The sequence below is a fragment of the Carettochelys insculpta genome, chromosome 3 (assembly GCF_033958435.1).
Source record: "Carettochelys insculpta isolate YL-2023 chromosome 3, ASM3395843v1, whole genome shotgun sequence".
Lineage (NCBI taxonomy): Eukaryota > Metazoa > Chordata > Testudines > Carettochelyidae > Carettochelys > Carettochelys insculpta.
In genome coordinates, this window is record NC_134139.1 from 65300749 (window position 1) to 65324089 (window position 23341).

The 23341-nt window shown below is 42.5% G+C and overlaps 1 protein-coding gene and 1 pseudogene across 1 annotated transcript in view; one reads left to right on the top strand and one right to left on the bottom strand.

Moving 5' to 3' along the window:
• The window catches only part of MEMO1 (mediator of cell motility 1), a 79301-nt gene extending 73510 nt beyond the window's left edge, over window positions 1-5791 (top strand). The window contains exons 8-9 of the mRNA XM_074988628.1: window positions 3268-3372; window positions 5109-5791. Of these exons, the coding sequence (XP_074844729.1) occupies window positions 3268-3372; window positions 5109-5240 (237 nt within the window). The 3' untranslated portion in view covers window positions 5241-5791. The remainder of the gene's footprint in view (window positions 1-3267; window positions 3373-5108) is intronic.
• A 10677-nt stretch (window positions 5792-16468) lies between these two features.
• LOC142011721 (small nucleolar RNA U3) lies at window positions 16469-16669 on the bottom strand (annotated as a pseudogene).
• Window positions 16670-23341: the final 6672 nt, after the last annotated feature.

Genomic DNA, 23341 nt, shown 5'->3' on the forward strand with positions numbered 1-23341 from the left:
TGTCAGCAACCCCATTATCAAAATTGTTCCTGCACCCCTGCAAGGGTCAGCTGGTCCTCCCTATTAGCATCAATCAGGACCGCCCCCCATTCAAAGGTTGTTTCTCCTTTCCCTTTGCACCTCAATCTTCAGTTGCTCCCACTCCCAGGTGGGCCCCAAGCTTCCACCACATGCCCAATTCAGAAGCTTCCTTCCAATGGCATCCTCCCTGGGGAGGGACAGCTGACTTTTTAGAGATGCAGGCACCCAGCATTCTCCTAGCCTGCCTGGGAGCAGAGGCTGTGGGGATACGAGGTCCCACAGTGATGATGTTTTTGTAAACCCCTGGGACAGACAGGAAGGATGGTATCCCGGGGGGGTTCAAAGACAAATCTCAGCTTCCTTTGTAAGAAGTGAAAGATGCAAGTCTCCTTTTCAGCTGTAGTTTGAGCCTGTTAACTGTTCTGTTCTGCCTTCCAAGTTATAATGATGTATTTCCATAGTTAAACAGTAAAGCTCTTCAACTTAATTTATTAATGAAGCTGTTGTAAGTATGACTGTTGGTGATTTTAAAAAAAATATTGCCCACATTCAGACTGTGCATAAAGATCAAAAGGTCGAATTTTGGCATTTCACCTCAGAAAGGTTGCTGACCCTGCACTGTAGATAATGTAAGAACCTGATCATGCAAACCCTTGCTTATGTGAGTAGCCCCATTGATTATTATAATAGAAGTTAAAAAGGAGTTTTGTTATGTTAGATATTCCCCATCTTCTTATCTCTGGCTATTGTAGAAGTCGTGTAATGTGAGTTTGGTAAACCACCATATACTACAGGTTAAAACTCCCAAATATGGCATCCTGCAAGACCACGGATTCTACAGGACCAGAGAGTCCTGGGCCTGGGAGGAGGAGGGGCCCTGGCTGCCCTGACTGCAAGGGACCGCTAACAGCAGCCAGGGAGCCCGGGACAGGAGCAACAGCAGCCCAAGTTGGTAAGCTGGCAGCTCAACGCTGGGGCTGTATGGGAAGCCATGGTCCTAGGAAGCTGCAGCCCCTGGAAGCAGCGGATGGGGCTTCAGGAAAGGGTTCCAAAAACAATCCCAATGCAATCCTTAAAATTATACATACCTGTGGTGTCCAAAAGAAATTTAACAGTCGCCCCAGCCTGCACTGTCCCCCAAGCTAGGCACTTGCCCCTCCCCCGCAACCTGCAGCAAGACACCTTCAGACACACACACACACCCACCCCTAGCAAACTGCTGGTGACTCACCAGAGCCGCCAACCCCAGAACCATGCGAGCTGCCCAGCCCCAAGCCACCTCTTGGCCCCAAGTGAGCTGCAGGAGGAGCTGCCTCCACTGCTGCCGCCGCATGCTTGTCCCACCAAGTGGCGAACAGACAGTGTATTGGACTCCATGGCTATAAACCACGGTTAAAATAGATGTGCTTCAGTAAAATGTGAAGACTGCATTGTGATGTATTGTGAAATGCACTCATCATCCCAAATGAATACAAATAAAACCAGCAACTCTGTATCTTCCCTGGCCATAACTTTCTTATCCAAATCAGTTTACGTGATGTTCCGATAAATACAGTGACCGTTTAGAGAGGACAGCTGCTAAATTGCCATATAGAGTTCAATATATTTCTGTGGCTTATTGCTGTGACACAAATACTGTACCATGCTAGTTTCTGTGCCCCCTTAATGAAATAAAGAATCTATCTGCAGAATGTGTTCTGATGAGCTGTTCATAATTAAGGCTATGATTTAATTATGGTTATTTTCAGTCCAAGTCATGGAGCATCACATGCAATAAAGAAAAATGTGTGGCCTTTGATGTGCCTGTTGCTTGTACTACGTAGCCTGACTCAACCTTAGCTTGGGGGCAGGGGAGTGCAGCTCACTTGGACCAGTAGCACCAGCTGATGGGGGCCCACCGTGTGGCCGGGCAATAATTAAAATTTACAAGAAAACTGAAGAGCTCGGGAGATTGTCTTGCCTTTGAAATTGTTGTTCATATCCTTCCTAGATCAGTAATGACAGAAGTTTAATACGTCATCAAATAGCTTCATGTGAAACAAGCGGAACACAGTGCAGCTAGTGGACAAGTGTTCACCTCATAGTTGATAGCCTTGCTGAACAAGTTGGGAAACTAAGGGCCAAAGCATGCCTTCCTGAGAACCCCTGGGCAAGCAAGGAAGTTGCAGTATTTCTGGAAGAATATGTCATTAGTTGTTTTGCGGGAAGGGATAAGTAGCATTGTCATCTCCCCTACTCAGCAGCAGACCAGTCACCATGTTCAGGGCTTTATTGTTGTGAGTGATGGGCAGACTTTACTGGGGGTGATGACAATTTTTGGGAGTGATGATACCTGCTTTTTCCATCCACCTGCCTAGAGACAAGAAAGAGCATCTCAGGAGAATGTCACTGTAAATATTGCATGCAGGTTCTGTCTCTCGCCACTTCCTGAGAATTTCTTTCCACCCCCATTACAAGTGTATTGTCCTGTTCTGAACTCCAGAGCAAATTTCCTTGCCCATCAGTAACTGGACCTCATTACCCTGTTGGCAACATTGATAGGGGTAATCGTTTCCCAGGTGGGAGAATGTAGCACAGGACCTAGCACTCTTGGGCAAGAGACAGCTGGGGAATAGCTGAGCAGGCTATTGGGGAGGGGGCAAAGGGGACAATTGCCCTGGGGCCCAGCATTTCAAAGGGGACTGGAGCCCTAGCTGCCACTGCTGATACTTTGGCAGCATTGCTGTGCATAGCTGTGAAGGACCAGGTGTAGGGAGGGGAAGCAGTGCCACAGTCCGAGGGTTGAATACCCTTGTCCCCATCCATTCCCAGGGTGGCTATTGGTGCTGCAGTAGCTGAGGGATGTAGAAGCTGCGAGGTAGATTTATTGTGAGCTATTTTATATGTATTTGATGTGTTACATGCTGACAGGAAAAGAGCACCCTTTGTCTGGAATACTGGTGCAATTCTATCTGTGTCTGTATAAACATAAATGTTAGGATATGTGATTAGGGTTTGTTTTCACACATTGATTTTAGCCTGCCTAGTATTTGGTGCTACTACTCTTCAGAAGCTCATCAGAGTAAAACTCCTCAGGGAGTAATCTTGCCAGGACAGGCAGAGGGAGTGGTGAGAAGCAATAGACCTTTACATAACTCTCCCATAAATCAGAATTGAGGTTCTCAAACACATGGAGTTGGGATGTTCATTACTTGTAAAGCTCATGTGTTTTTAACTCGGTATTCATTGCTATTGCCTCTTTTTCAGGGTATGAGCATTATAGAACAGCTAGATCCTGTATCTTTTAGCAATTACTTGAAGAAATACCATAATACAATATGTGGAAGACATCCCATTGGGGTATTATTAAATGTAAGTACCACCGTTTTTGAAAAAATTGACTTGCAAATGTTTTTCAATGTGTCTCACCAATAAATTGTTCAAAAAACTATTACTTCTGAAATTTGAAATCTGAATCCAGTTTGTTGTCCCACGTTTTCAAACTTTGTTGTTTTCTAGGCTATTGCACAGGCAAATTTGCATTTCACTAGAGCTTGGCTTTTCAGCAGTGCCTAAGGCTACGTCAACACTATCCTGGAAGATCGACTTGCTCAGGGTTGATCTTTCGGGTTTTGATTTTGCGCACCTAGTACGGTGGGCAAAATTGACCTCTCAAGAGTCTTAGTCGACCCCTGTACTCCTCACAAGACACAAGGAGTAAGGGAGGGCAATGGGAGAAAATCTGCTGTCAACATTCCCCAATGTGGACAGCTAAGTTAGCTGAGGGCAGATGGATCGATTTTAGCAACGCAATTGCCGTAGCTGGAATTGCATATCTGTGGTCACCTTACTTTGCCTCTGTAGACATAGCCAAAGGTAGCTAAACATCCAATTCCATTGAATTTGAGTGTAAGATGGGCATCTAACTGCCCTAGACTCATTCTGAAATTTCCATCCCTAGTGAAAGTACAAATTTCAATTCCTGAATCAATAGTTGTAGCAAATGTATTTTAAAGAAAGCGTGTTTGCCTGTATATTATCATCTGGTAATTAGGAATGTGTTGAGGCTTCTAGCAGTATTTCAAATGGGGGGATTGCATGTAACATTACTGAGCTAACTCCTAGATTAATAACCATTATGGGCTAGATTCTGTTCCACTTGGGACACTGTGTGCTCTTCTGGTGATACAGAGCAGCCATAAACTTGGCTTAATTACTTGATTACAGAGGTTTTGTCACTGCTATACAGCATGGTTGGGCTGGTACAAACCAGCTAGATATTACTGGTCAGTCCTGTATTTTTAAATGTAATTTAAAATACAAGTTGGAGGCACAAAACTCTTTTTACCATGGGAGGTATTGTTCATTAGGGAATAGATCTTTGTGGCGAGGGGCTGCGAAAAGATCTTTATTTCCAGTGTCCATATTGGAAAGAGTACTAAACTAACAAACAAGTAAATAAAACCAGAATGGATCTGACCAAACTCATAGGATTCTTTGTGTTAAAAATAATTTTACAATTTAGCAATAAATGGATACTTCTGAATTTTGTTCTCTCTTGCTTCATTGTCCTCATAATGGTCCAGTTGCCTCAAAAACTACAAGCACCACTATTCAGTTTGCCTCTTAGGTATGGCTATCTCTTGTGAAAAACAAAACAAAACAAAACAAAACAATTCCTAATGCACAAAAGGTTAGAGTAGGGAGGGGGTCTCTCTGCCTGAATAATAGGGAGTCACATAGAAGGGGTCTCTCCAAAAAGCATCCATGGAATATTTTGGGATTTTGAGGAAAGGAAGGAGATGCAGGAACTCTAAGTCCAGCTGAAGGAGTAAAGTGGGGAGTAAAGAAGCAAAGCCTGGTGGCATTAATCATTTTGGCTACATCTGTACTAGAAGCATCTGCCAACAGAAGTGTCTGTCAGAAGAGATGTTCCAACAAAACTTCTGTTGACAGATCATGTATATGCATGATCTATCCACTCTGTCAACAAAATGCATTTTGTGTGTAGATGCTGCGCACATTTTATTGACAAAACTCTCTAGGGTAGACGTAGCCTTTGTGAATAGCTTTTACTTAAAATGTGTGTTTGTTTTGTTTTCATATAGGCCATAACAGAGCTCCAGAAGAATGGAATGAATATGAGCTTTTCTTTTTTGAATTATGCCCAGTCAAGCCAGTGTCGAAGCTGGCAAGACAGCTCAGTGAGTTATGCTGCTGGAGCACTAATGGTCCACTGAACCTCCAAACACTCAGGGATGCCATCTGCACACATACTATGTACGGGGTCCCAGCCTAGCCCTTACAAAGATAAGGTTCATGGTCTTTGGGTATACTGAAACCTCAAACTAATAGAACTCTCTTCTTTTCTAGTAGGTGTAGTCCTTCCTTAGTTTCAACACATTTTAAAAATGCTTTCTTGTTTGAGACAGTGGAAGGAAGGCTTGTGTCAAAACTTTGTGATAAAAAAAGATAATGTCTGTAAAGGCAAGTAGACAGTCCTTTCAAATAGAACATGTAAAGCATTTACCATATCCTAAATTTGCACTCTTTGCAGACCTGTGCACATGTATTCAGCTTTCAGAATAGTTTTGCCAGTTGTAAACAGAAAAAAAAGATGGGAGCTTTTTAATGAAAAAAAAATTATAAATGATCCTGTATTAGAATATAATAAAAACTCCAGTATAGTCAGTTACTAGCCATGTTGTACAACAGATATCTTCTATTTTAGTTGCTAATAAAGGGCTACACAAACCAAAATAGTCTGATTTAAACTTATTGCTTTGTGTTTTGTATGTGAATTACTTCTCATTAACATCATTCTCCTCCAGATTCTCATGCCTGATCAGAATCTCAACTATTCTGTAAAATACTTGAGAACGTATTTTATAGTCCACATTTATGTCATGACTTCTTCATTTACAGAATTTTTTTACGTCAAAGCTGCAGTATGAGTTCAGCTTTGTAAATTAATTTTTAAAATGTTTTCCATATTTTCGTGTTTGCATTTATTTCACAGAACTACGTATAAAATTTATCTTTTGGTACATGATACAAATCTATGTCAAAATAAGGGGTGATTTTTTATCAGTGAAAACTTGATTATTTAGTTTGAATGGATACAGTACTTTAACTGCAATGATAAAAATTGAAAACAGAAGTCTGCCGGTTAGATAATTCTGAAATCATGTTCAATATTCATAGGTCATACGGGCCATCCAGTGTGAAATTTATGCAACTGTTCCTTAAGGTTTTGATTGCAAAATAAATTTCTCACATTTAAATTCTTTAATAAAAAATTATCTTAAAAAAATTCTGTTTCTTACAACATCTTGAAACATCACTACATCTTATGGATTCCTCAATCACTTCTTCAACCAAAATAATGGTGATTGTTTATTCAGTTAATACCATTTTTGAAAGTCTTCATTTTGTTTACTAACTAATGCAATTGGTGATGGCAGTAGTTACTGTTTAAGTAAATGGAGTTAACATTCCCTGACATTTGGTCTACTGTCAGGCGACCTTTGTATGTCTCATACTTGTCGCTTTTGGGGCTTGAGGGGGTTTGGAGGAGGACATCTTTGTGTGCAGACACTACTTGCAGAAATGATTCAGTGTCTGCTTTTCCCTTAACTGGATGATCCCCACTTTCAGTGATACCAGGTGAATGCTCCATTTATAAAATGAACTACTTTGCTGATATTTTTATGCCATCATAAGCATCAAGCTTCACTGTTTGCATGGCTTCTTTGTATTAGTTGCCTTGCTGCTCTGACTTGATCTTGGAAACTGAGCAGGAGCTAGAAAAAAATCTTTTGGACTTCAGCAAAGAAAATGACAAATATGTGCAAATAAATTTGAATTTATATACTCTTCTACAAAGTTTCAAAGATTTCTGATGATTGTGCCTTATTTAGCAAGAATGATTTGACAATTTAAATTTGCATTATTTTGCTTCCACATTTTAGTGAATTCAAATTGAATTGAACTTCTGTTGGTCATGATAATGTCGTTTCTGAAACATTCAGTTATTTGGACTGATTAAATATTTCTACCCTAAGATTAATGTTGTAGTAGTAGTAGTAGCAGCAGCCTTTGCATACAAATATTTTTACGTTGCCTCACAATTCTGTAAGATTTTTTTTGTTCCTTTTTAAAAAAAAAAAAAGAAAGAAAGAAAAAAGTTCCAAGGAAATCTATAGCCATTTTGCTCAGTACAGTGTTCTGAAATATCTCCTGCTTTTAGCATGTCTCACCACATGTAAACTATATAATGTATTTCAAAATAATATTTCTAATTAAAATTGGGATTTCTGAAATCACTAATGATGATGATAATTTTTCTGAAAAAGACTCCAATTGGCTTTCCATACTGTCACAAGTGTAGAGAACGTAATTAAAAAGACTTGTAGAACTGCCTGTCTTGTGAGAAAAGGACACCTCCAGTGTCAGGTGCACATGTACTTGTGTTTTTGGCTTATGAAATGTTTCTAGGTGCCTCAGGTAAAATATATTGAAAAGTAACAGGAATTAGCAAGCCAGGTATAAGAATCTTGAAAGAACCTTCACTGAAGACCAGAATTACATTGATCCAGCTTCACAGAGAACTTGTTATATGTTCTTCTCATTCAAATAAATGTTACATACCGTTTGGGAAGAATGCTGATTGCCTTATTTAGATGAGCAAGCCCTTTCAGTGCAGTGGGACTTCTATAATAAGGCAAAAAAGATTTGACCCCTCTGTTTTTATAATGTTAAATATTATTAAAGAAAGTGAATGTTGTGGCCAGTTTATGTTACATAATTGGGTGTACATGTACACCAGATGAAAATACTCATTACAAAACCTTTTTTCCTCTTTTCCTTGAGTACTAGTTATGATTTAAAAAAAAGAAAAAAAAGTCATTGCAGGGGGCTTATTCCTGGATCTCATGCTTCCAACTTGAAATGGGGCCAAATTCTTTAAAATCTGAAGTTTGGATCTATTGAAGCCCTGGGAATAGAGGTTATTAGTGCACATGACACCTAGTAACTTGGTAAGCATGCTGCATCAGTTGTTAGAGCATGCTTTTTTGACCCTGGCCTACGAGGGTGCTCTCCTCAGGAGAACCGTAAGGAAATGTTGAATTGGCTCTCACCAGCTCGCAACCTGTTTCTTAGAAATTAATTTCTTATCCAATCTTTAATGCCTTTTTCTGAAGATCGGGATTTTCTGAACCGAAGCGTGCTTTCTCATTTCAGCCAGGAGGCCTCCTATAGCTCAGTCCCATTGCAGCCCCTCACTTGGAGCTTTTTCAGAATTGCTTTAGCATATCCTGATGTTCTTCTTTGAGTGCTTTACTGATGGGTGCTCCACAGTAGGTGTTGGGCTCGCCCAGCACCACAGCATGGAGATCTTTCATAGCAGTCCCGAGTGGGGCCGCACTTGTGCCACTCTGGCACGCGCCGTTCACAGCCCCACTCTCCTCAGTTGCTTCTTTGCTGCCCTTGGCTGTGCACGGAGTAACGGCTCTCCTCTCACCTGAGAACTTGTAGATAGAATTAGGTTTAGTTAGTTAGCTTCTACCTTGTTCTTTCTCTCATACATTGTTAATTCTTCATCTATGCACACATATACACACACGTTTACTCCACTATAATTTAAAAAAAGAAGAGAACAACGAGCAGCAGGGACTTCTCCTCAACTTGTCAGTTTCAGTTCCTGCTACTCTGTTTCCTGATGCACCAGCTTCTCAAAAAAATAAACAGAGCTACAGCATGGCTACAGCAATCACCATGCGAAGACCATCATGGCTCCAGGCAACGGTTGTTCTGAAAGAGCTCCAGGCCAAAGTTGAAGGTCTGCCATTCAACCAACTGAAATTATTTTCAACAAACACAGATGAAAACCCTTCATTCCAGCCAGGATACAAGAACCGATTTACGTACCTTGGGAATGTATTTTGCTCCATCCAGGAAGCCAACGTACGCCCCCTGATACAAAGACCAGCCATTTACCAGACACTCTTACGGGCAGTACCGTTTCAATGCCAAGAAAACAAGAAATCAGAAACGTAAAGCTCCAAACAACTGCTCTGTCTTTCCAGTGGCCTCAAAGCATCAGGTTTGAAGCTTTGGTCAAGGGCTTGCTGAACCTCCCATGCTCACCAGTGCAGAATGAAAAAATATTCCATGATCACCTACGTCTCTTTTATCATCAGTGGACATCAATAACTGCAGACAAATAGGTTCTAGACATCATTGCCCAGGGATACACTATTCCCCTTCTTTCTATTCCCACAACATCCCCCTCACATTCTTCCCTCTTCAGGGACTCCTCACACGAGAACTTACTACAGCTCAAAGTGCTACACCTCTTGCAAATTGGGGTCATAGCTATGGTTCCAGAAAAACACCAGGGAAGGTGGTTTTATTCAAACTGCTTTCTGACACAAAGGAAGACAGGAGGCTAGAGACCCATACAAGACCTATGGCGATTGAACAAATGCATTCACAAGCAGGGTTCCAAAATGACCACCCTGTCTGCCATAATCCCTGCACTGGACGAGGGGGACTGGTTCTCAGCTCTTGACCTCCAAGACACCTATTTCCATGTCACCATTCATATTGTGCACAGATTATTTCTGTGCTTCGTGCTAAGAGATGATCACTACCAACACAAAGTACTTCCTTTTGGGCTTTCATCTGCCCTAAGGGTATTCACCAAAGTCCTTGCCCCAGAAGCAGCACACCTCAGATGGCCAGGCATCTCTGTGTTCCCATATCTGGATGACTGTCTCCTTTGCAGATCAGCTCAAGACATCACCAGAGCGATGGTCCAGTCCACAAAACATGCTGCAATCTCTGGGTTTCCTGATAAACATACCCAAATCGACTCTGGAACCCACTCTGTGAATCAAATTTGGAGCACGGCTCAATTCCAGAACTGCCCAATCATACCTTCCTATCCAGCATTACAAGGCCATAAAAAGCCTGATATCAGAGCTTATTGTCAGCCCCATGGTGTCTGTACTTACATATGTCCACCTCCTTGGCCATATGACAGCCACCATGTATGTTTTCCTGAACGCTCGGTTACATTTTCACTGCCTGCATTGTATACCCCTGCAGACATCAGATTCACAAACGAGTATCCGCACTGCAAAAAATAATAGATTCATTGTGATGGTGGACTCAAGAACGAACACTCTCATAGGCATTCCATTCCACCATGAGCAACCATCCTGCCAAATTACAACGGATGCTTTGCTTCTTGGCTGGGGAGTGCATTACCAACAACATTATGCCCAAGGCCAGTGGTCCACAGAGGAACAGAGTTTGTATATCAACCTCCTCGAACTATACGCTGTCTCCAATGCTTGCAAACATTTCCTACCTCGCTTTTGAAACAGGGCTGTCCATGTCCTTACAGACAATAAAGATGTTCTACATAAATTGTGAAGGAGGGGCCCAATCACAGTCCCTTTGTGCAGAGGCCATAGAACTTTGGAATTGGTGCATCAGCCCCAACAGTCCTCATAGCATGATACCTGCCAGGCATGAACAACATCCTGGCAGACACTCTAAGTTGCCTCTTCCCTCTGGCGCTCTGGTGGAAACTCCACCATGAGGTGACCAAGCAGCTCTTCCAGGTATGGGGTCAACTGGCAATAGACATGTTCGCAATGCAAGAGAACACCAAATGCATTCGTTACTGTTCCAGAGCAGGCAATGGGCACAAGTCTCTAGCGATGCCTTTCTCCTCTCCTGGAGCACTCACTTCCTGTATGCCTCTCCACCTAGCCCTCTGATCGTCAGGGTACTCAGGAAAACCCAGGCAGATGGAGTGCAAATTATTCTCATTAGTCCAGTGTGGCCCAGGCAGATCTGGTTTCCCTTACTCTATCACCTGTCTCATCATCATCTTTAGCTGCTTCTCTCCCGTCCAGACCTGCTTTCACAGAACAATGGTGCCATGATCCACCCGAGACCACAAACCCTCCCTCTGATGGCCTGGTTTCTCTGTAGATCCCAGAACACAAACAACACTACTCTCAGGAAGTGAGGGATGTGCTCCCATAGAGCAGACGATAATCAGCTTGAAAAACGTCACTCTTAAACTGGAAGCGATTCACAGCCTATTGCTCTGAAAGGGGCAGACAACTGAAACAAGCCCTGCTGCATATGGTTGTGGACTATATACTCTACCTAAAAGAGAATTCCCTGTCACTTCCCTCACTTCGTATTCAACTTTCAGCGATCTCGGCCTTTCACCCTCCTACAGAAGGCTTCTCAATTTTCACTCATCTGATTGTAAGAAGATTCTGGAAAGGCCTACAAAAAATCATGCCTCCTCGCAGGCCTATATCCCCAGCCTGGGACTTAGAACTGGTCCTTCACACACTCATGGGACGGACACACACCCTTTGAACCAATGGCTACATGCTCTTTGGCCATGCTAACAATGAAAATACTCTTTCTAGAAGCGACAACACCAGCTTGAAGAGTTAGTGAGCTAGCAGCTCTGACTGATTCTCCACCTTATGCAACCTTCCAAAAAAACAAGGTCATACTACTCCCATATCTCACATTCATACCTAAAGTGTGCTTACAATTCCACATTAACGAGCCTATAATATTACCTACTTTCTACCCTAAACCGCCTGCTTCCCACGTGGAAGCCAAAGTACAAACCGTGGATATCTGGAGGGCTCTATCCTTTTGACATAGCTGGAACTCGATCATTCAGGAAATCACAGTAGTTATTTCTGTCCATAGCAGAGAGATCAAAGGGACTGCCTCTATCAGCCCAACACATAGCGAAACTCATATCCGCATGTATAGTGCACTGTTATTCCATTCAAAATAGGCCATTACCAGTGTCTCAGCAAGCACCCTCTACAAGAGTGATAGCAACATCCACAGCTTTTTTAAAGGGAATGCCTTTGCAGGACATTTGACGGCCAGCTACGTGGTCCTCCAACCACATGTTCATGACCAATTATACATTGCAATCCCATGCATACAAAGATACGGCAGTACGTCAGGCAGTACCGTCTACACTAGATGCACTGAATAAAAACCCACCGTACAGGTAGAGGGGTACTGCTTTACAGTCACCTACCATTGAGTACCCACAGGGACAGCACTGGAAGAAGAAAGAGAAATTACTCACTTCATGTTGTAATGATGGTTCTTCAAGATTTGTGTCCCTGTGGATGCTCCACCTCCCACCCACCTCCCCTCTATCTAGTGCAGTAGCTATAGTTAGGGTGTCAGCAATGCAAGTGAAAAGAGGGGGCTGCGTGCGCTACCATAGTGGTGCGAACTGTGCGTGCCAGGCTGGCGCGAGCGCAGCCCCTCTCAGGGCTGCTATGAAAGATCTCCGTGCTGGGTGATCCCAACACCATTGTTACAACATGAAGTGAGTAACTTCTGGTGCCTATTACATTGTTCATTGTATTCCATTTGGTGCTTCATCACTTTGTCTTGGATCTTTTATATTTTGTCATATACTTTTCTCAGAGCTTTGAATTGTTGCTTCTGACAACACGGTGTCTTCTCTTGGTACCAGTACTATACTGATCCTTTCTTATTTTTTGATGATGGTTTGGTGTTTTTTCCATAGTTCATTTCTTTTGCATTTAGAATGTTATTTTCTTCCACCATCAAGGAAGTGAAGGGAACCAGCAATTCTATAGGAAATCCTTGATTTAGAAATACGTTGGTGATTGCTAAAAGTAGCTGCTAGTTCCTCAGCCTTGTGACATAGGGAGAGAGATCTGCCTTGAAAAGTTAACTGTAGCCATCAAGTTTCATGGAGAACATCATATCCATTCTAGACACACCCTCTATGTCTCTCATTCCCTCACAAGAGACTACCATCACTTCAGCCTGCGGCTGGCACAGGAAGAGGTCCTCAGCATGACAACCTGAGTTTCCTACACAAAAGGCCACCTTATTGGTGATGGCAACTTCAGCAGCAATCTGTAACTGAACTTTAGAATCTAGTTTAGTGTATCTGAGAGAATTTAATCTTGGACATTTGCAAAGCAGCCAGATTATCCTATACACACTTACAAAACTGGATTCATTCTTTAGGGAGGATCTGACTTTATTCATTCATTGACAGACCAAAGTTCAAGTCCCTGCTCTAAAGACTACTTAAAAACACAGAACAGCTTCAAGGAGAGAGTGACAAAGATCCATATCAACATATCTCGTAGTCCAGTGGCTAGAACAGTTCCCTACAATGGGGAAAGACCAGAGTTCAAATTCCATAGCAGGCAGAGAAGGAAATTGTACAGGGGCCTGAGGAGGGACAGCTCAGTGGTTTGAACATTGGCCTGCTAAACCCAGGGTTGAGAATTCAATCCTTGAGGTAGGCCATTTAGGGATTGGGGCAAATAGATATCAGGGATGGTGCTTGGTCCTGCCAAGAGGGCAAGGGACTGGACTAGATGACCTCCAGAGGTCCCTTCCAGCTCTAGGAGGTGTGTATGTGTATTCAATATTGCAGAACCTGTTATCTGAATTGTCCAGGTCCCTCAAGAGCTTTTGTTTTTTTCTGGTTGTCCCTTGTTTAAATCTGCCTGATTCTGAAAGTGGTGTGTTTTTGAGCACATCGCCAGCTAGGTTTTTGCCATGGATGCTTATGTCTTTGGAGGGTATTTTATCTCTACTGTTACCTAGCAATTTAAAATTGTCTTGTTTCTGATTATTAGTCTCATTATTAGTCTAATTTATAATTTATATAATCACATTTATAAGGATGATGTTAGAGTGAGAAAACATTATTTACCTGTAATTCTGTTGGGATATTTTTAAGGATTCGTTTTTGTGTTAGTTTGTCTTTTTAGCTAGGTGTACTTGGTTTCTTTCTTTCAGGACCTGACAAAAATGTAGTGGGCACTAGAATAGTAGCTATTAGTAGTATATGCTGCATAATATGAGGATAGGGCAGTGCACAAAGACCACCATTATTGCTGCTTTAGACGATCAGAAACCTTATGGCTGTGGCCACTCTTGGCCAAAACTTGGAAATTTCGAAAATAACTAATGTGGCGCTGAATTGAATATTCAGCACCTCATTAGCATTAGGACGCTTCCGGCCACGGAGGGGAATAAGGGGATTTTGAAATGTGCGGAGTCCTTTTGAAAAGGAACCCCATGGAGCTGCGTGGAGCCGCACGCATTCGAAAGTGGCCAGAAGCGTGCTAGTGCTAATGAGGCGCTGAATATTCAATTCAGCACCTCATTAGTAATCTTCAAAGTGGCCATTTACATGGCCATTTCAAGTTTTGGGCAAGTGTGGCCACAGCCCATGTGATTTCTCCCCTGTCTTGTGCTAGAAGCACGAACTCTGTGAATGAGAAAACTTTGTCATGTTTTCAAAGAAATAGAATGAAAGATTTATCTTCTAGGTCTCAAAACATCCAACATGTTCAAGGATCCTAAACAGAGACCAGGAATGGGAAGTAAAGCACCCCATTTTTGCCAACAGATAAGAAACACAAGGGATACTTTTTTCTAGCTATGCAGTTCCAATTCATGTTAATTATGTATGTACCAAGAAGAAAATTTGCTTCATGAAATGTTTTGGAAGTTTTCAGGAAATGGAAGTCTCCAATCTGCTGTTCAAATTTTTTACCCTAATTTAGGTATCCTTGCATTCAAGATAATTTCAAAAGAACTATTTACTGATCTCAGTGAATTTAATACCAACATTTGTATTGACTTCATTGGTAGAAGTTGCTCTTTTGTGCTTTTTGTGTCTTTGTGGCAATGATCTTTTTCAGTCAGGTTAAAATGATGTGAGATCAATGACTTTGGGGTAAACAATATTTTCCAAAAGCAATACCGTGTGTCAGAATTTCTGGTGTAAATTTATATCAAAATTGAGAAAAAGAAGTTTTTGTGATGAGACTTTTGAGCCTTGATGTCATTTAGAGATGATTCCTAGCAGTGGGATGTGGAGCTACTGAAAATCAGAACAAAAACAGAAGTAGTTCTTTTGACAGTACTACCACGGAGCTGTGGTGGTCTACCTACAGCCCACCAGGGTTTTGTGTGTGGCCTGTGAGGAATTTGGTTACCATTGCCCACATGCAGAGTTGCCAGATTCCACTGGTTTCTGTCTGCGTAATTTTTCCCAACTGGCATTGCTGAAGTGACGTTCACGTAAAGCAAGGAGACATGAAGTGAGGTGTGTACTGACTGCACATTAACCGTGAGAGTTGGGCACTCCTTTTGCATCTAATCAAGCTGCTGCTACGATTCAATCAGCACACTCTCCAAATAGCAGGTATGTAAGTGCAGTAAGCAAAACTACCTTCTTGTGGGAGACCCTCTAATCTATTTGAGTTAGGTGTGTGTGTGTGTGTGCACAGCTGTTGGAAGGCTTTTCCCTAGTAACTACCAGTCGGGTCAACCAGGGAGCCCCCTGGAGTGGCACCTTTGCAGAGCCTCTGTATGACCCTGTATCAGAGAAGTAGCCAAGTTAGTCTGTATCTTCAAAAATAACAAGAAGTCCTGTGGCACCTTATAGACTAAGAGATATTTTGCAGCATAAGCTTTCGTGGGCAAAGGCCCACTTTGTCAGACTCATGAGTGGGGTGGGGGTTCAGAGGAGGATTTAAAGAGGGAGTCTCAGTCAAGGGGAGGGCCAGAGTTAACAAGGTCTATTCAGTCACACAGGATGTGGCCCATTAACTGCTCATAATGTGGAGTTGTGAACATCAAGAGAGGAGAAATCAAGTCAGTTCAGTCATGGGGGATGTGGCCCATTGTCAGATGCTAATGTGGAGGTGTGAACATCAAGAGCGGAGAAACTGCTTTTGTATTGGGCCAACCACTCCCAGTCTCTGTTTAATCTTAGGTTGATGGAGTCAAATTTGCAAATGAATTGCAGCTCAGAAATTTCTCCTTGCAGTTTATTTTTGAATTTTTGTGTTGTAGGACTGCTACTTTTAAATCTGTTAGTGAGTGTCCAGGGAGATTGAAGTGTTATCCTACAGGTTTTTGTATGTTACCATTCCTGATGTCTGATTTATTTCCGTTTATTCTTTTACATAGAGACTGTCCAGTTTGGCCAACGAAAATTGCAGTGGGGCATTGGTGGCACATGGTGGCATATATTATATTAGTTGAAGTGCAGGTAAAGGAGCCTCGATGGTATGGTTGATGTTAGGTCCTGTGATGATATCGCTGGTGTAGATATGTCAGCAGAGTCGGCAGCGAGGTTTGTTGCTGGGATTGGTTCCAGGTTTAGAGTTACTGTGGTGTGTTCTGTAGTTGCTGGTGAGAATTTGGTTAAGGTTGGTGGGCTGTCTGCAGGTGAGGATCCTGCTGACCCAGCTCCCAGTCAGTTTCTTTCTTACTGCCCATGAGGCTTTCGGTATTGTGGCTAAGTACCTGTTGCTACGCCTCAGCACCCAAGCTTTTCCAGTCGTTGGCATAACCATTGTTACAGGATTTTTTTGTGCTAACCACTCAGCCTGTGTTCTCTCCCTCCTGCTTCCCAAAAGGAAAACTGAAACTGTCATCACTAGCAGACCGCGGAACTATCTGCTGTCTTCACCCTCGGAAAAGAACGCTTCAGCGCCTCTCCGTGGTTAGTGAGACCGACCCTTTTCAGCTCCACTTCTCTAATTACACACTATAGAAATGATCCCTGAAAGTTGTTTTAGTTAGTGTTAAATAGTAACAGAGAGGTAGCCGTGTTAGTCTGTAGCCTGTTTCGTTTTGTTAGTGTTAGGCGGTCTTCTGCTGGTGCAGCCAGCGCAACCTTGTACCTGTGTCTGCCTCTGTACTGCAGGTGCTGGGCTACCTCGTTTCTCTGAAGCACCAAAGTCTTGCTTCTCCCTCCCTAGAGGTTCACCGGGGGGCCATACAGGGGAAGGAAGGCAGGCAATCTGGTTTTGTGCACCCTGTGGTGGGATGTTTCCTCAAGGGCATGGACTGACTTCGCCCGACGGTTTGTTGGCTGGTTTCTGCCAGGGAACTCCGGCTGCTTATTGCGCTGCCACCCCTCCCCCCACCCCCTACTGTGAGCATTTGACCACTTGTTTCCTCCTCTGCCTCTCCTGGAAAGTGGCCTTCCTGGTGGCCATCACCTCTGCTAGAAGGGTGTCTGAGCTATGGGCCCTCATGTTGGAGCCCCTATACACAGTGTTCCATAAGGACAGGGTCCAACTCCGCCCTCACCTGGCTTTCCTGCCGAAAGCGATTGGCTTCCGTACAAGCCAGGACATTTTCCTTCCTGCCTTTTACCCTAACATCATAGCTTCCAGTGGAAGCAACAGCTGCACGCTCTCAATGTGAGGCGGCCACTTGTCTACATTGAACGGACCAAACTCTTCCGCAAGACCTTGCAGCTCTTTGTGTCCCTTGCCTCTGGTTTCGTCGCAGCACATTTCTCCCTGGGTCATGTCCTGTGTATACAAGTGGTGCTACGGCCTTGCTAAGATCTCCCCACCACCTGTCACAGCACACTCTACATCAGTCTCAGGCCTCTTCAGTTGCCTCCCTGGCCGATCTGCCTCTCCAGAAAATCTGTTGTGCTTCAGCATGGTTCTCTGTACACACTTTTCACAGAATCGTAGAACACTAGGACTGGAAGGGACCTTGAGAGGCCATCGAGTCCAGCCCCCCGCCCCAATGGCAGGACCAAGTAGTGTCTAAACCATCCCTGATAGACATCTATCTAACCTGTTCTTGAATATCTCCAGCGATGGAGATTCCACAACCTCCCTAGGGAATTTATTTTTATGTCTCACTGTGCTATCCTTCAGCAATCTAGACAGGATGCAGCCTTTGGGGCTGCTGTGCTTGAGTCAGGCATGTGTTGACTCTGGTCCTTCCCCCCAGGTTTGGCTTGGGAATCACCTAACTCGGATAGCTAAGAGCAAGCACTCGAAACAAAAACGGTTACTCACCATTGTAATTATTGTTCTTCGAGGGGTGTTGCTCATATCTATTCAAAACCCACTCTCCTGCCCTACTGTCAGAGCGGACAGCTAGGAGGAACTGAGGGGAAGTTGGATCAACAGGGTCATATATATGACAACCGACTGGTAGTTGCTAGGGAAAAGCTTCCCGAAAGCCGTGCATGCACACCTGTACGCACACCTAACTCAAACAGCTATAAGTAAAACATCTTGAAGACCAGCCGTGAGTAACCATTTTTCCCTGCACTTCAGAAGCAAAGTGCAGATGTCTGTTTTCAGAGGTCCAGAGGAACTGAACAGTAGTTGCTTGTGCCTTTTCAGTGACTATTAGAACTTGACTTTTCATTGTAGATGTGCTCGTCCCATGTTCTCTTCTGGCCTGCTTTTACCTTTAAAGTCAAAGCCTATAACTTATTTTGAAAAAGTCTGTTCAGACTAGTTGTTAGAGAATGGCCTGAGGGTTTCTTTAACATCTTTTGCTCCTGTTGTTTAGAGTAATGTTGTGTTAATCCTGTTTCCTGTACAAAAATCAAGCATGCTAGCCAAATCTTGCCCTAACTATTGTGTAGGTAGGGGGTGGTGATGAATGTGAGTAAGCTCTCGCTCATTTTGCTGTTGCAAAGCTGGCTGCTTTGGGGGAGATGAAGTTGAGTTGCATGGTAAAAGAGCAGAAGTGCACATTGTTTCAGGTCTTGATCCTGCTTCCACCGAAATCCATGGGAAATATGGTCAGGCTCTTTAACAAATGGAGCAGTCTGTGCCCCATAGCTAGTTGTTGCAGCGTATGTGCTGGTCATCTGATTGTGACCTTTGGCTGGCAGCTCATGGCCCTCTTAGGAGTTTGCTCCACTAATTTATGCAGTAGCCAGTCCTGTCTCCTCACAGCAAACCACTTTCTTAGCCAAGAAGCAGGTGTCTTTCCCTGCAGCTGTGATGGCACAGAATGAGATGGAGTGAGAGCTCCCTAATTCCTTCCTTGTGCCAACCAAAATAGCCAGTGTACCATGGAGCAGGGTGTGGTCCACAAGGATTTGACTTGTGCATTACACATTCTTGTGCCTTGAATATATGATTGTACTAAACCTTCTTCACAGGGATACTCTCAAACAACTGAAAGCAAAGAAAGAGAAGAATTTGGGTTTATAACCCCCAAAGGTTGTTTTAAAATGTTCTGCTGGAAAGAATTTTCCCTGATATGTGAGTATTAAAGCAGCATGAAATTTGCTTATAGTCTTGCATGACTGATTAAAATGTAGCAGTACCAGTGTCAAGAGCGAGATCACATTGCAGCAAAGATATCTGCTGTGGACAGTTGGCTCAGCAAAGCCAATGCTAATTATTTTCAAGGGGAATTCTCATTTTATGTAATGTGGGCAATGGTTTTCCCAGCCTGACTTTTCCAGATCACAATCCTGAGATTTGAGTGCTGCTTTTTTTAAAGTGGGCCTGAAATGAAATGACTGTGGTCTAGTCAATTGGAGTAATTTAGCTCATGGTACACGAACAATGCTTCATCCATCAGTAAATGTTTTGGAGGGGAGTATTCTATACACACATCTCATTTCCTTCAATATTCTTTCTAGATAGCCCCATGCGACCACTGGAGTATAACTCTGGAGCTCAAAGGATACTTGCCCCAGGGCACACTGTGCCTGCTGCAATGAAACTTAAAGAAATCATAAAGTAGCTACAGAAAGCAGAGGGACTAACAGAGGAAAGAAAAGCAAAAGAACTATAGATTGAGACCCATACCATTTCCATAAACACTTGAAGTCCAATTCACTTCATTGAAGTCAACGGGAAGGTTCCTGCACACTTCAAAGGTGAAAGAATCAGGCCCTTTCTCCCTTGTCTTTGCATTGGGAGCCCCGAGGATACCTCTTTTCCTCTGTGTCTCATCAGTCTCAAAAAGCCCTGCATTAGAATAACCATCCCTCCCTCCAGGAGGGCTGGACATGGCCAGTTCTGGAGGCCATGAATACAACAGCTTCATCAGCATTCCTCTGGTTGGCCAGAATTACTCCTTAGTGAGCATGGTACAGCATTTCTCTCACCTGAGGCCCAGCTACACTGCTTACGCAACAGTCTTGACTAAAAAAGAAGGGCCAGGTCTGCTTGGTGCCAGGTGCTGAAGTCTTTCTAGACCAGTAAGACCAATGCTTTTTTTGTGCCAGTACTGGCCAGTACTGAGTAGTGACACCTTGGTAGCCCCAGGTGTGGGATCCCAGCCGCGTGCCAGCTGGGACTCAGAGCCCTGCCAACAGCCACAGCCGCAGGAACTCTGGAGAGTGGGGTAGATGGGCAGGGAGTCGGCTGAGTACCAGCTTCTATTTTTACAAAAAAAAGGACTGAGTAAAGCAGTGATCTTTGGGACGGGGGAGCAGAAGACACTGAGGGTGTACACAGACATTGTGTCCAGAAAGCATTTTACTGGGCAGGTGAGTATAAATGTTTTACACTTTGAGAAAACTGATAATATAAAAAAAGGGATAGTGGGTTTGAACTGTAAACTGCTGCTTTTAAGCTTGGTGATTTAGGATGTATCTCTGTATGTCTGTACTGGCATTGTGTTAAGTTTGGAGAGAGCGTATATTGACAATAGTTACATTCTGTCCTTTGGCCCAAAGTTATACTTTCCTGGCATGTTTATTCCCACTAACATGTTATTGAAACTACTGCTGCTAAGTTCCCACCCCTCCCCTTCCAATAATCTATGATAGTCCTGCGATTTTATTGGCGTAGAAAGTGGGTGCTTTCTTATCATAAAGACATTCTTCTCCATCACGCTATTCTGGCTACATTGCATTTCTAGTTGTCCTTACGAATGTAGGCAATCTACCTCTGCAACTAACAGCTTCCAGAGTCAGCAACAACTCCTTTTGCTGTGATCAGCAATTACATTAGTCAAGATATTGCAACCCAGATAATAGGCAATGTGGTCACTCGTGTGTTATATGGAGATTGGTCACTTACTGCATAAAAGTAAAAACACTTGGAATGAGTTGCAAAATGAAATCAAAGTTGTTTGTGCCTTTTACTGCTCCTTTATGATGCATTAAAAGATCTTCATAACTTTTTTCGTTTCAGAAGATAATTGCTTTTTGATTTTGGTAACTATTTTGTATTTCTGAAATAGCAGGTCCTCTTTTTTCAGATTCCCAGGGGGTGGGAGAGCTGCAGTTCAGCTCAGGCATGTGTGATTTTAGTATTCAGATTCTCCAGTCATCCTCCAAACAAAGGCCCTGCTTCATTAAAATACATAAGTCCTGCTGACTTCAGTGTGTCTTTAAAATCTGTCCTTCACCATTTTTTTATTTCTGACTCAGAGAGGGACCATACTCCTGTTACTTCAAAAGTAAATCAAAGATTTTTATAAAGGTTTTAAAATAGCTTGGGGGATATCTCTACATATCAGAAAGAAGCAGTAAGGAATGAATCATATTCTTTTAGTTTTGCAGTTTACCATTAAAAATAAAACCAGTGTCATTTTCTCTGTACAAGACTGTTTAGTTAAACTGTCATACAATTTTAAGTATTTTAACTAATCATTTTACTTCTACTGCTTTAGTTAAAATGGAATAGTGGCTCAACCTTCATTTAAAAATGCCTTTTTTCAGAAAAGGAAAACAAAAACTTAATATATTTTAAGATGTTTGTAATCTCTGTGTTTAAAATATGTGTTTTTTTTCACTTTGTTACAAAATGATCAATAAAAATGCATTTTTCTTCAATACAGCTATGAATGTACTTCCTTTATATGTGCAGTTAGATCTTGGTACTAGAAAAATCAAATAACTGCTAGAGGCCTAAACCTACATTCCTTAATCAAGCACATCTCATTAAAAGGATTTTTGCCCGAAGAATGCCTTGATATTTGTCTGGCATTAGGATCTTCCACATGAGTTTTGTATCTTTGTATCAGCCCATGTAACCCATAGTAAACAAGTGTGTTTATACTGTTCAAAACAGTCATTTTCAATTACTTTAAGTTGTCAGCTCCATCTGTCTTCCTGCTGAGTAACAGTGAAACACATAAGTCAAGTTTATGAATTACCATATTTCTGGGTTGGTCACGCCTTCATTGTTTTTGTTGATATTTGTAGGAAATACACAAATTCACAATGCTAAGATGTATTAATTTGGCCAAATTAGAGGGGAAAGTACTCAAAAAAGTCAGAAAAATTTGGTGGTGTCTGCTTTAAAAAAAAAAATTTTAAGGGACTGCTTTTCTCGTGCCGCATAAAGCAAGAATGGGAAAAGGCCTCCAGAAATAATTTTTTCTCATAACAAACGAAGCATATAGGCTGCCATGCTGCAAGCTGATGCATGTGGTTTCCCCTTATATCCACGTGGAGTGAAGTTAATGGGGGTCCGTATTGGTTCCTGAATCTACCATAAAAATCAGCTCGTAGAAGCAGAGCTATATACCAGAGCTCTGCACAGTGGCAAAGCAGCCTTTTAACACAGAAGTCACCATGCTCCAAACACACGTTTAGTACATTTCTAAGGAGGCTGTGCTGCTGCTGTTGCTATCTCATGGTTAACTGAGAAATTCAAACATTTAAATGCTTTAGTTTAATAATTGGTTAATTCAGTACAGTTGTAGGGCCTGCTTTCTGGAAGTGCCCTAATATCTTTTTTTTAACGTGCTAGAGCTACTGACTCACCCCATTGGTGTCAGCTGGTGTTTTGGCTGTGCAAACACCTCTTTTGAAAGGAAAGAGAATAGAAACTGGTCCTTAAATTTCAGCCCTCTCTACAAAATATTGTGATTAAACACTGGATGTCAGCATTGTGCTGCTCATGGTGTTCTACACATAGCTTCTCCTCAGAAGCTAATTGCTTCATGTTAGCGTGCCCTAATGAGAATCTGCAGTATTGCTAACCCCACACATTCCAAAATCAGGAGATTGGTTTTGAAATTAGAGGGGTTTTTTAAATAGCTTTGGGGGATTTTTAGATTTTTTTAAATAGGTTTCCTTTCTTGCCTCTGAGATCACTTAAAAAAAATAGAAAAAAATCAAAATGGAGATATTTAAATACATGGAGATATACCTATCTATCTCACAGAACTGGAAGAGACTTTGAGAGGTCATTGAGGCCACTGCCCTGCACTCATAGCAGGACCTATCACCATCCCTAACTGATTTTTTTTTTAGTTTATTTGCCCCAGATCCCTAAATGGTCCCCTCAAGGGCTGAACTCACAACCCTGGGTTTAGCAGGCCAATGCTCAAACCACTGGGCAATCCCTCCCCCTCTAATTAATCCCTCTAATTGATTGTGTCCAGGAGCTGGGGCTTTAATAAAAAGAAATTTCTCAAGAGACAGCTGTGTGGTATCTATTAAATGAAAAGGAAATAACGGCTAATATAGTATGAGTGAATGTAAGAATGGCCATACTGGGTCAGA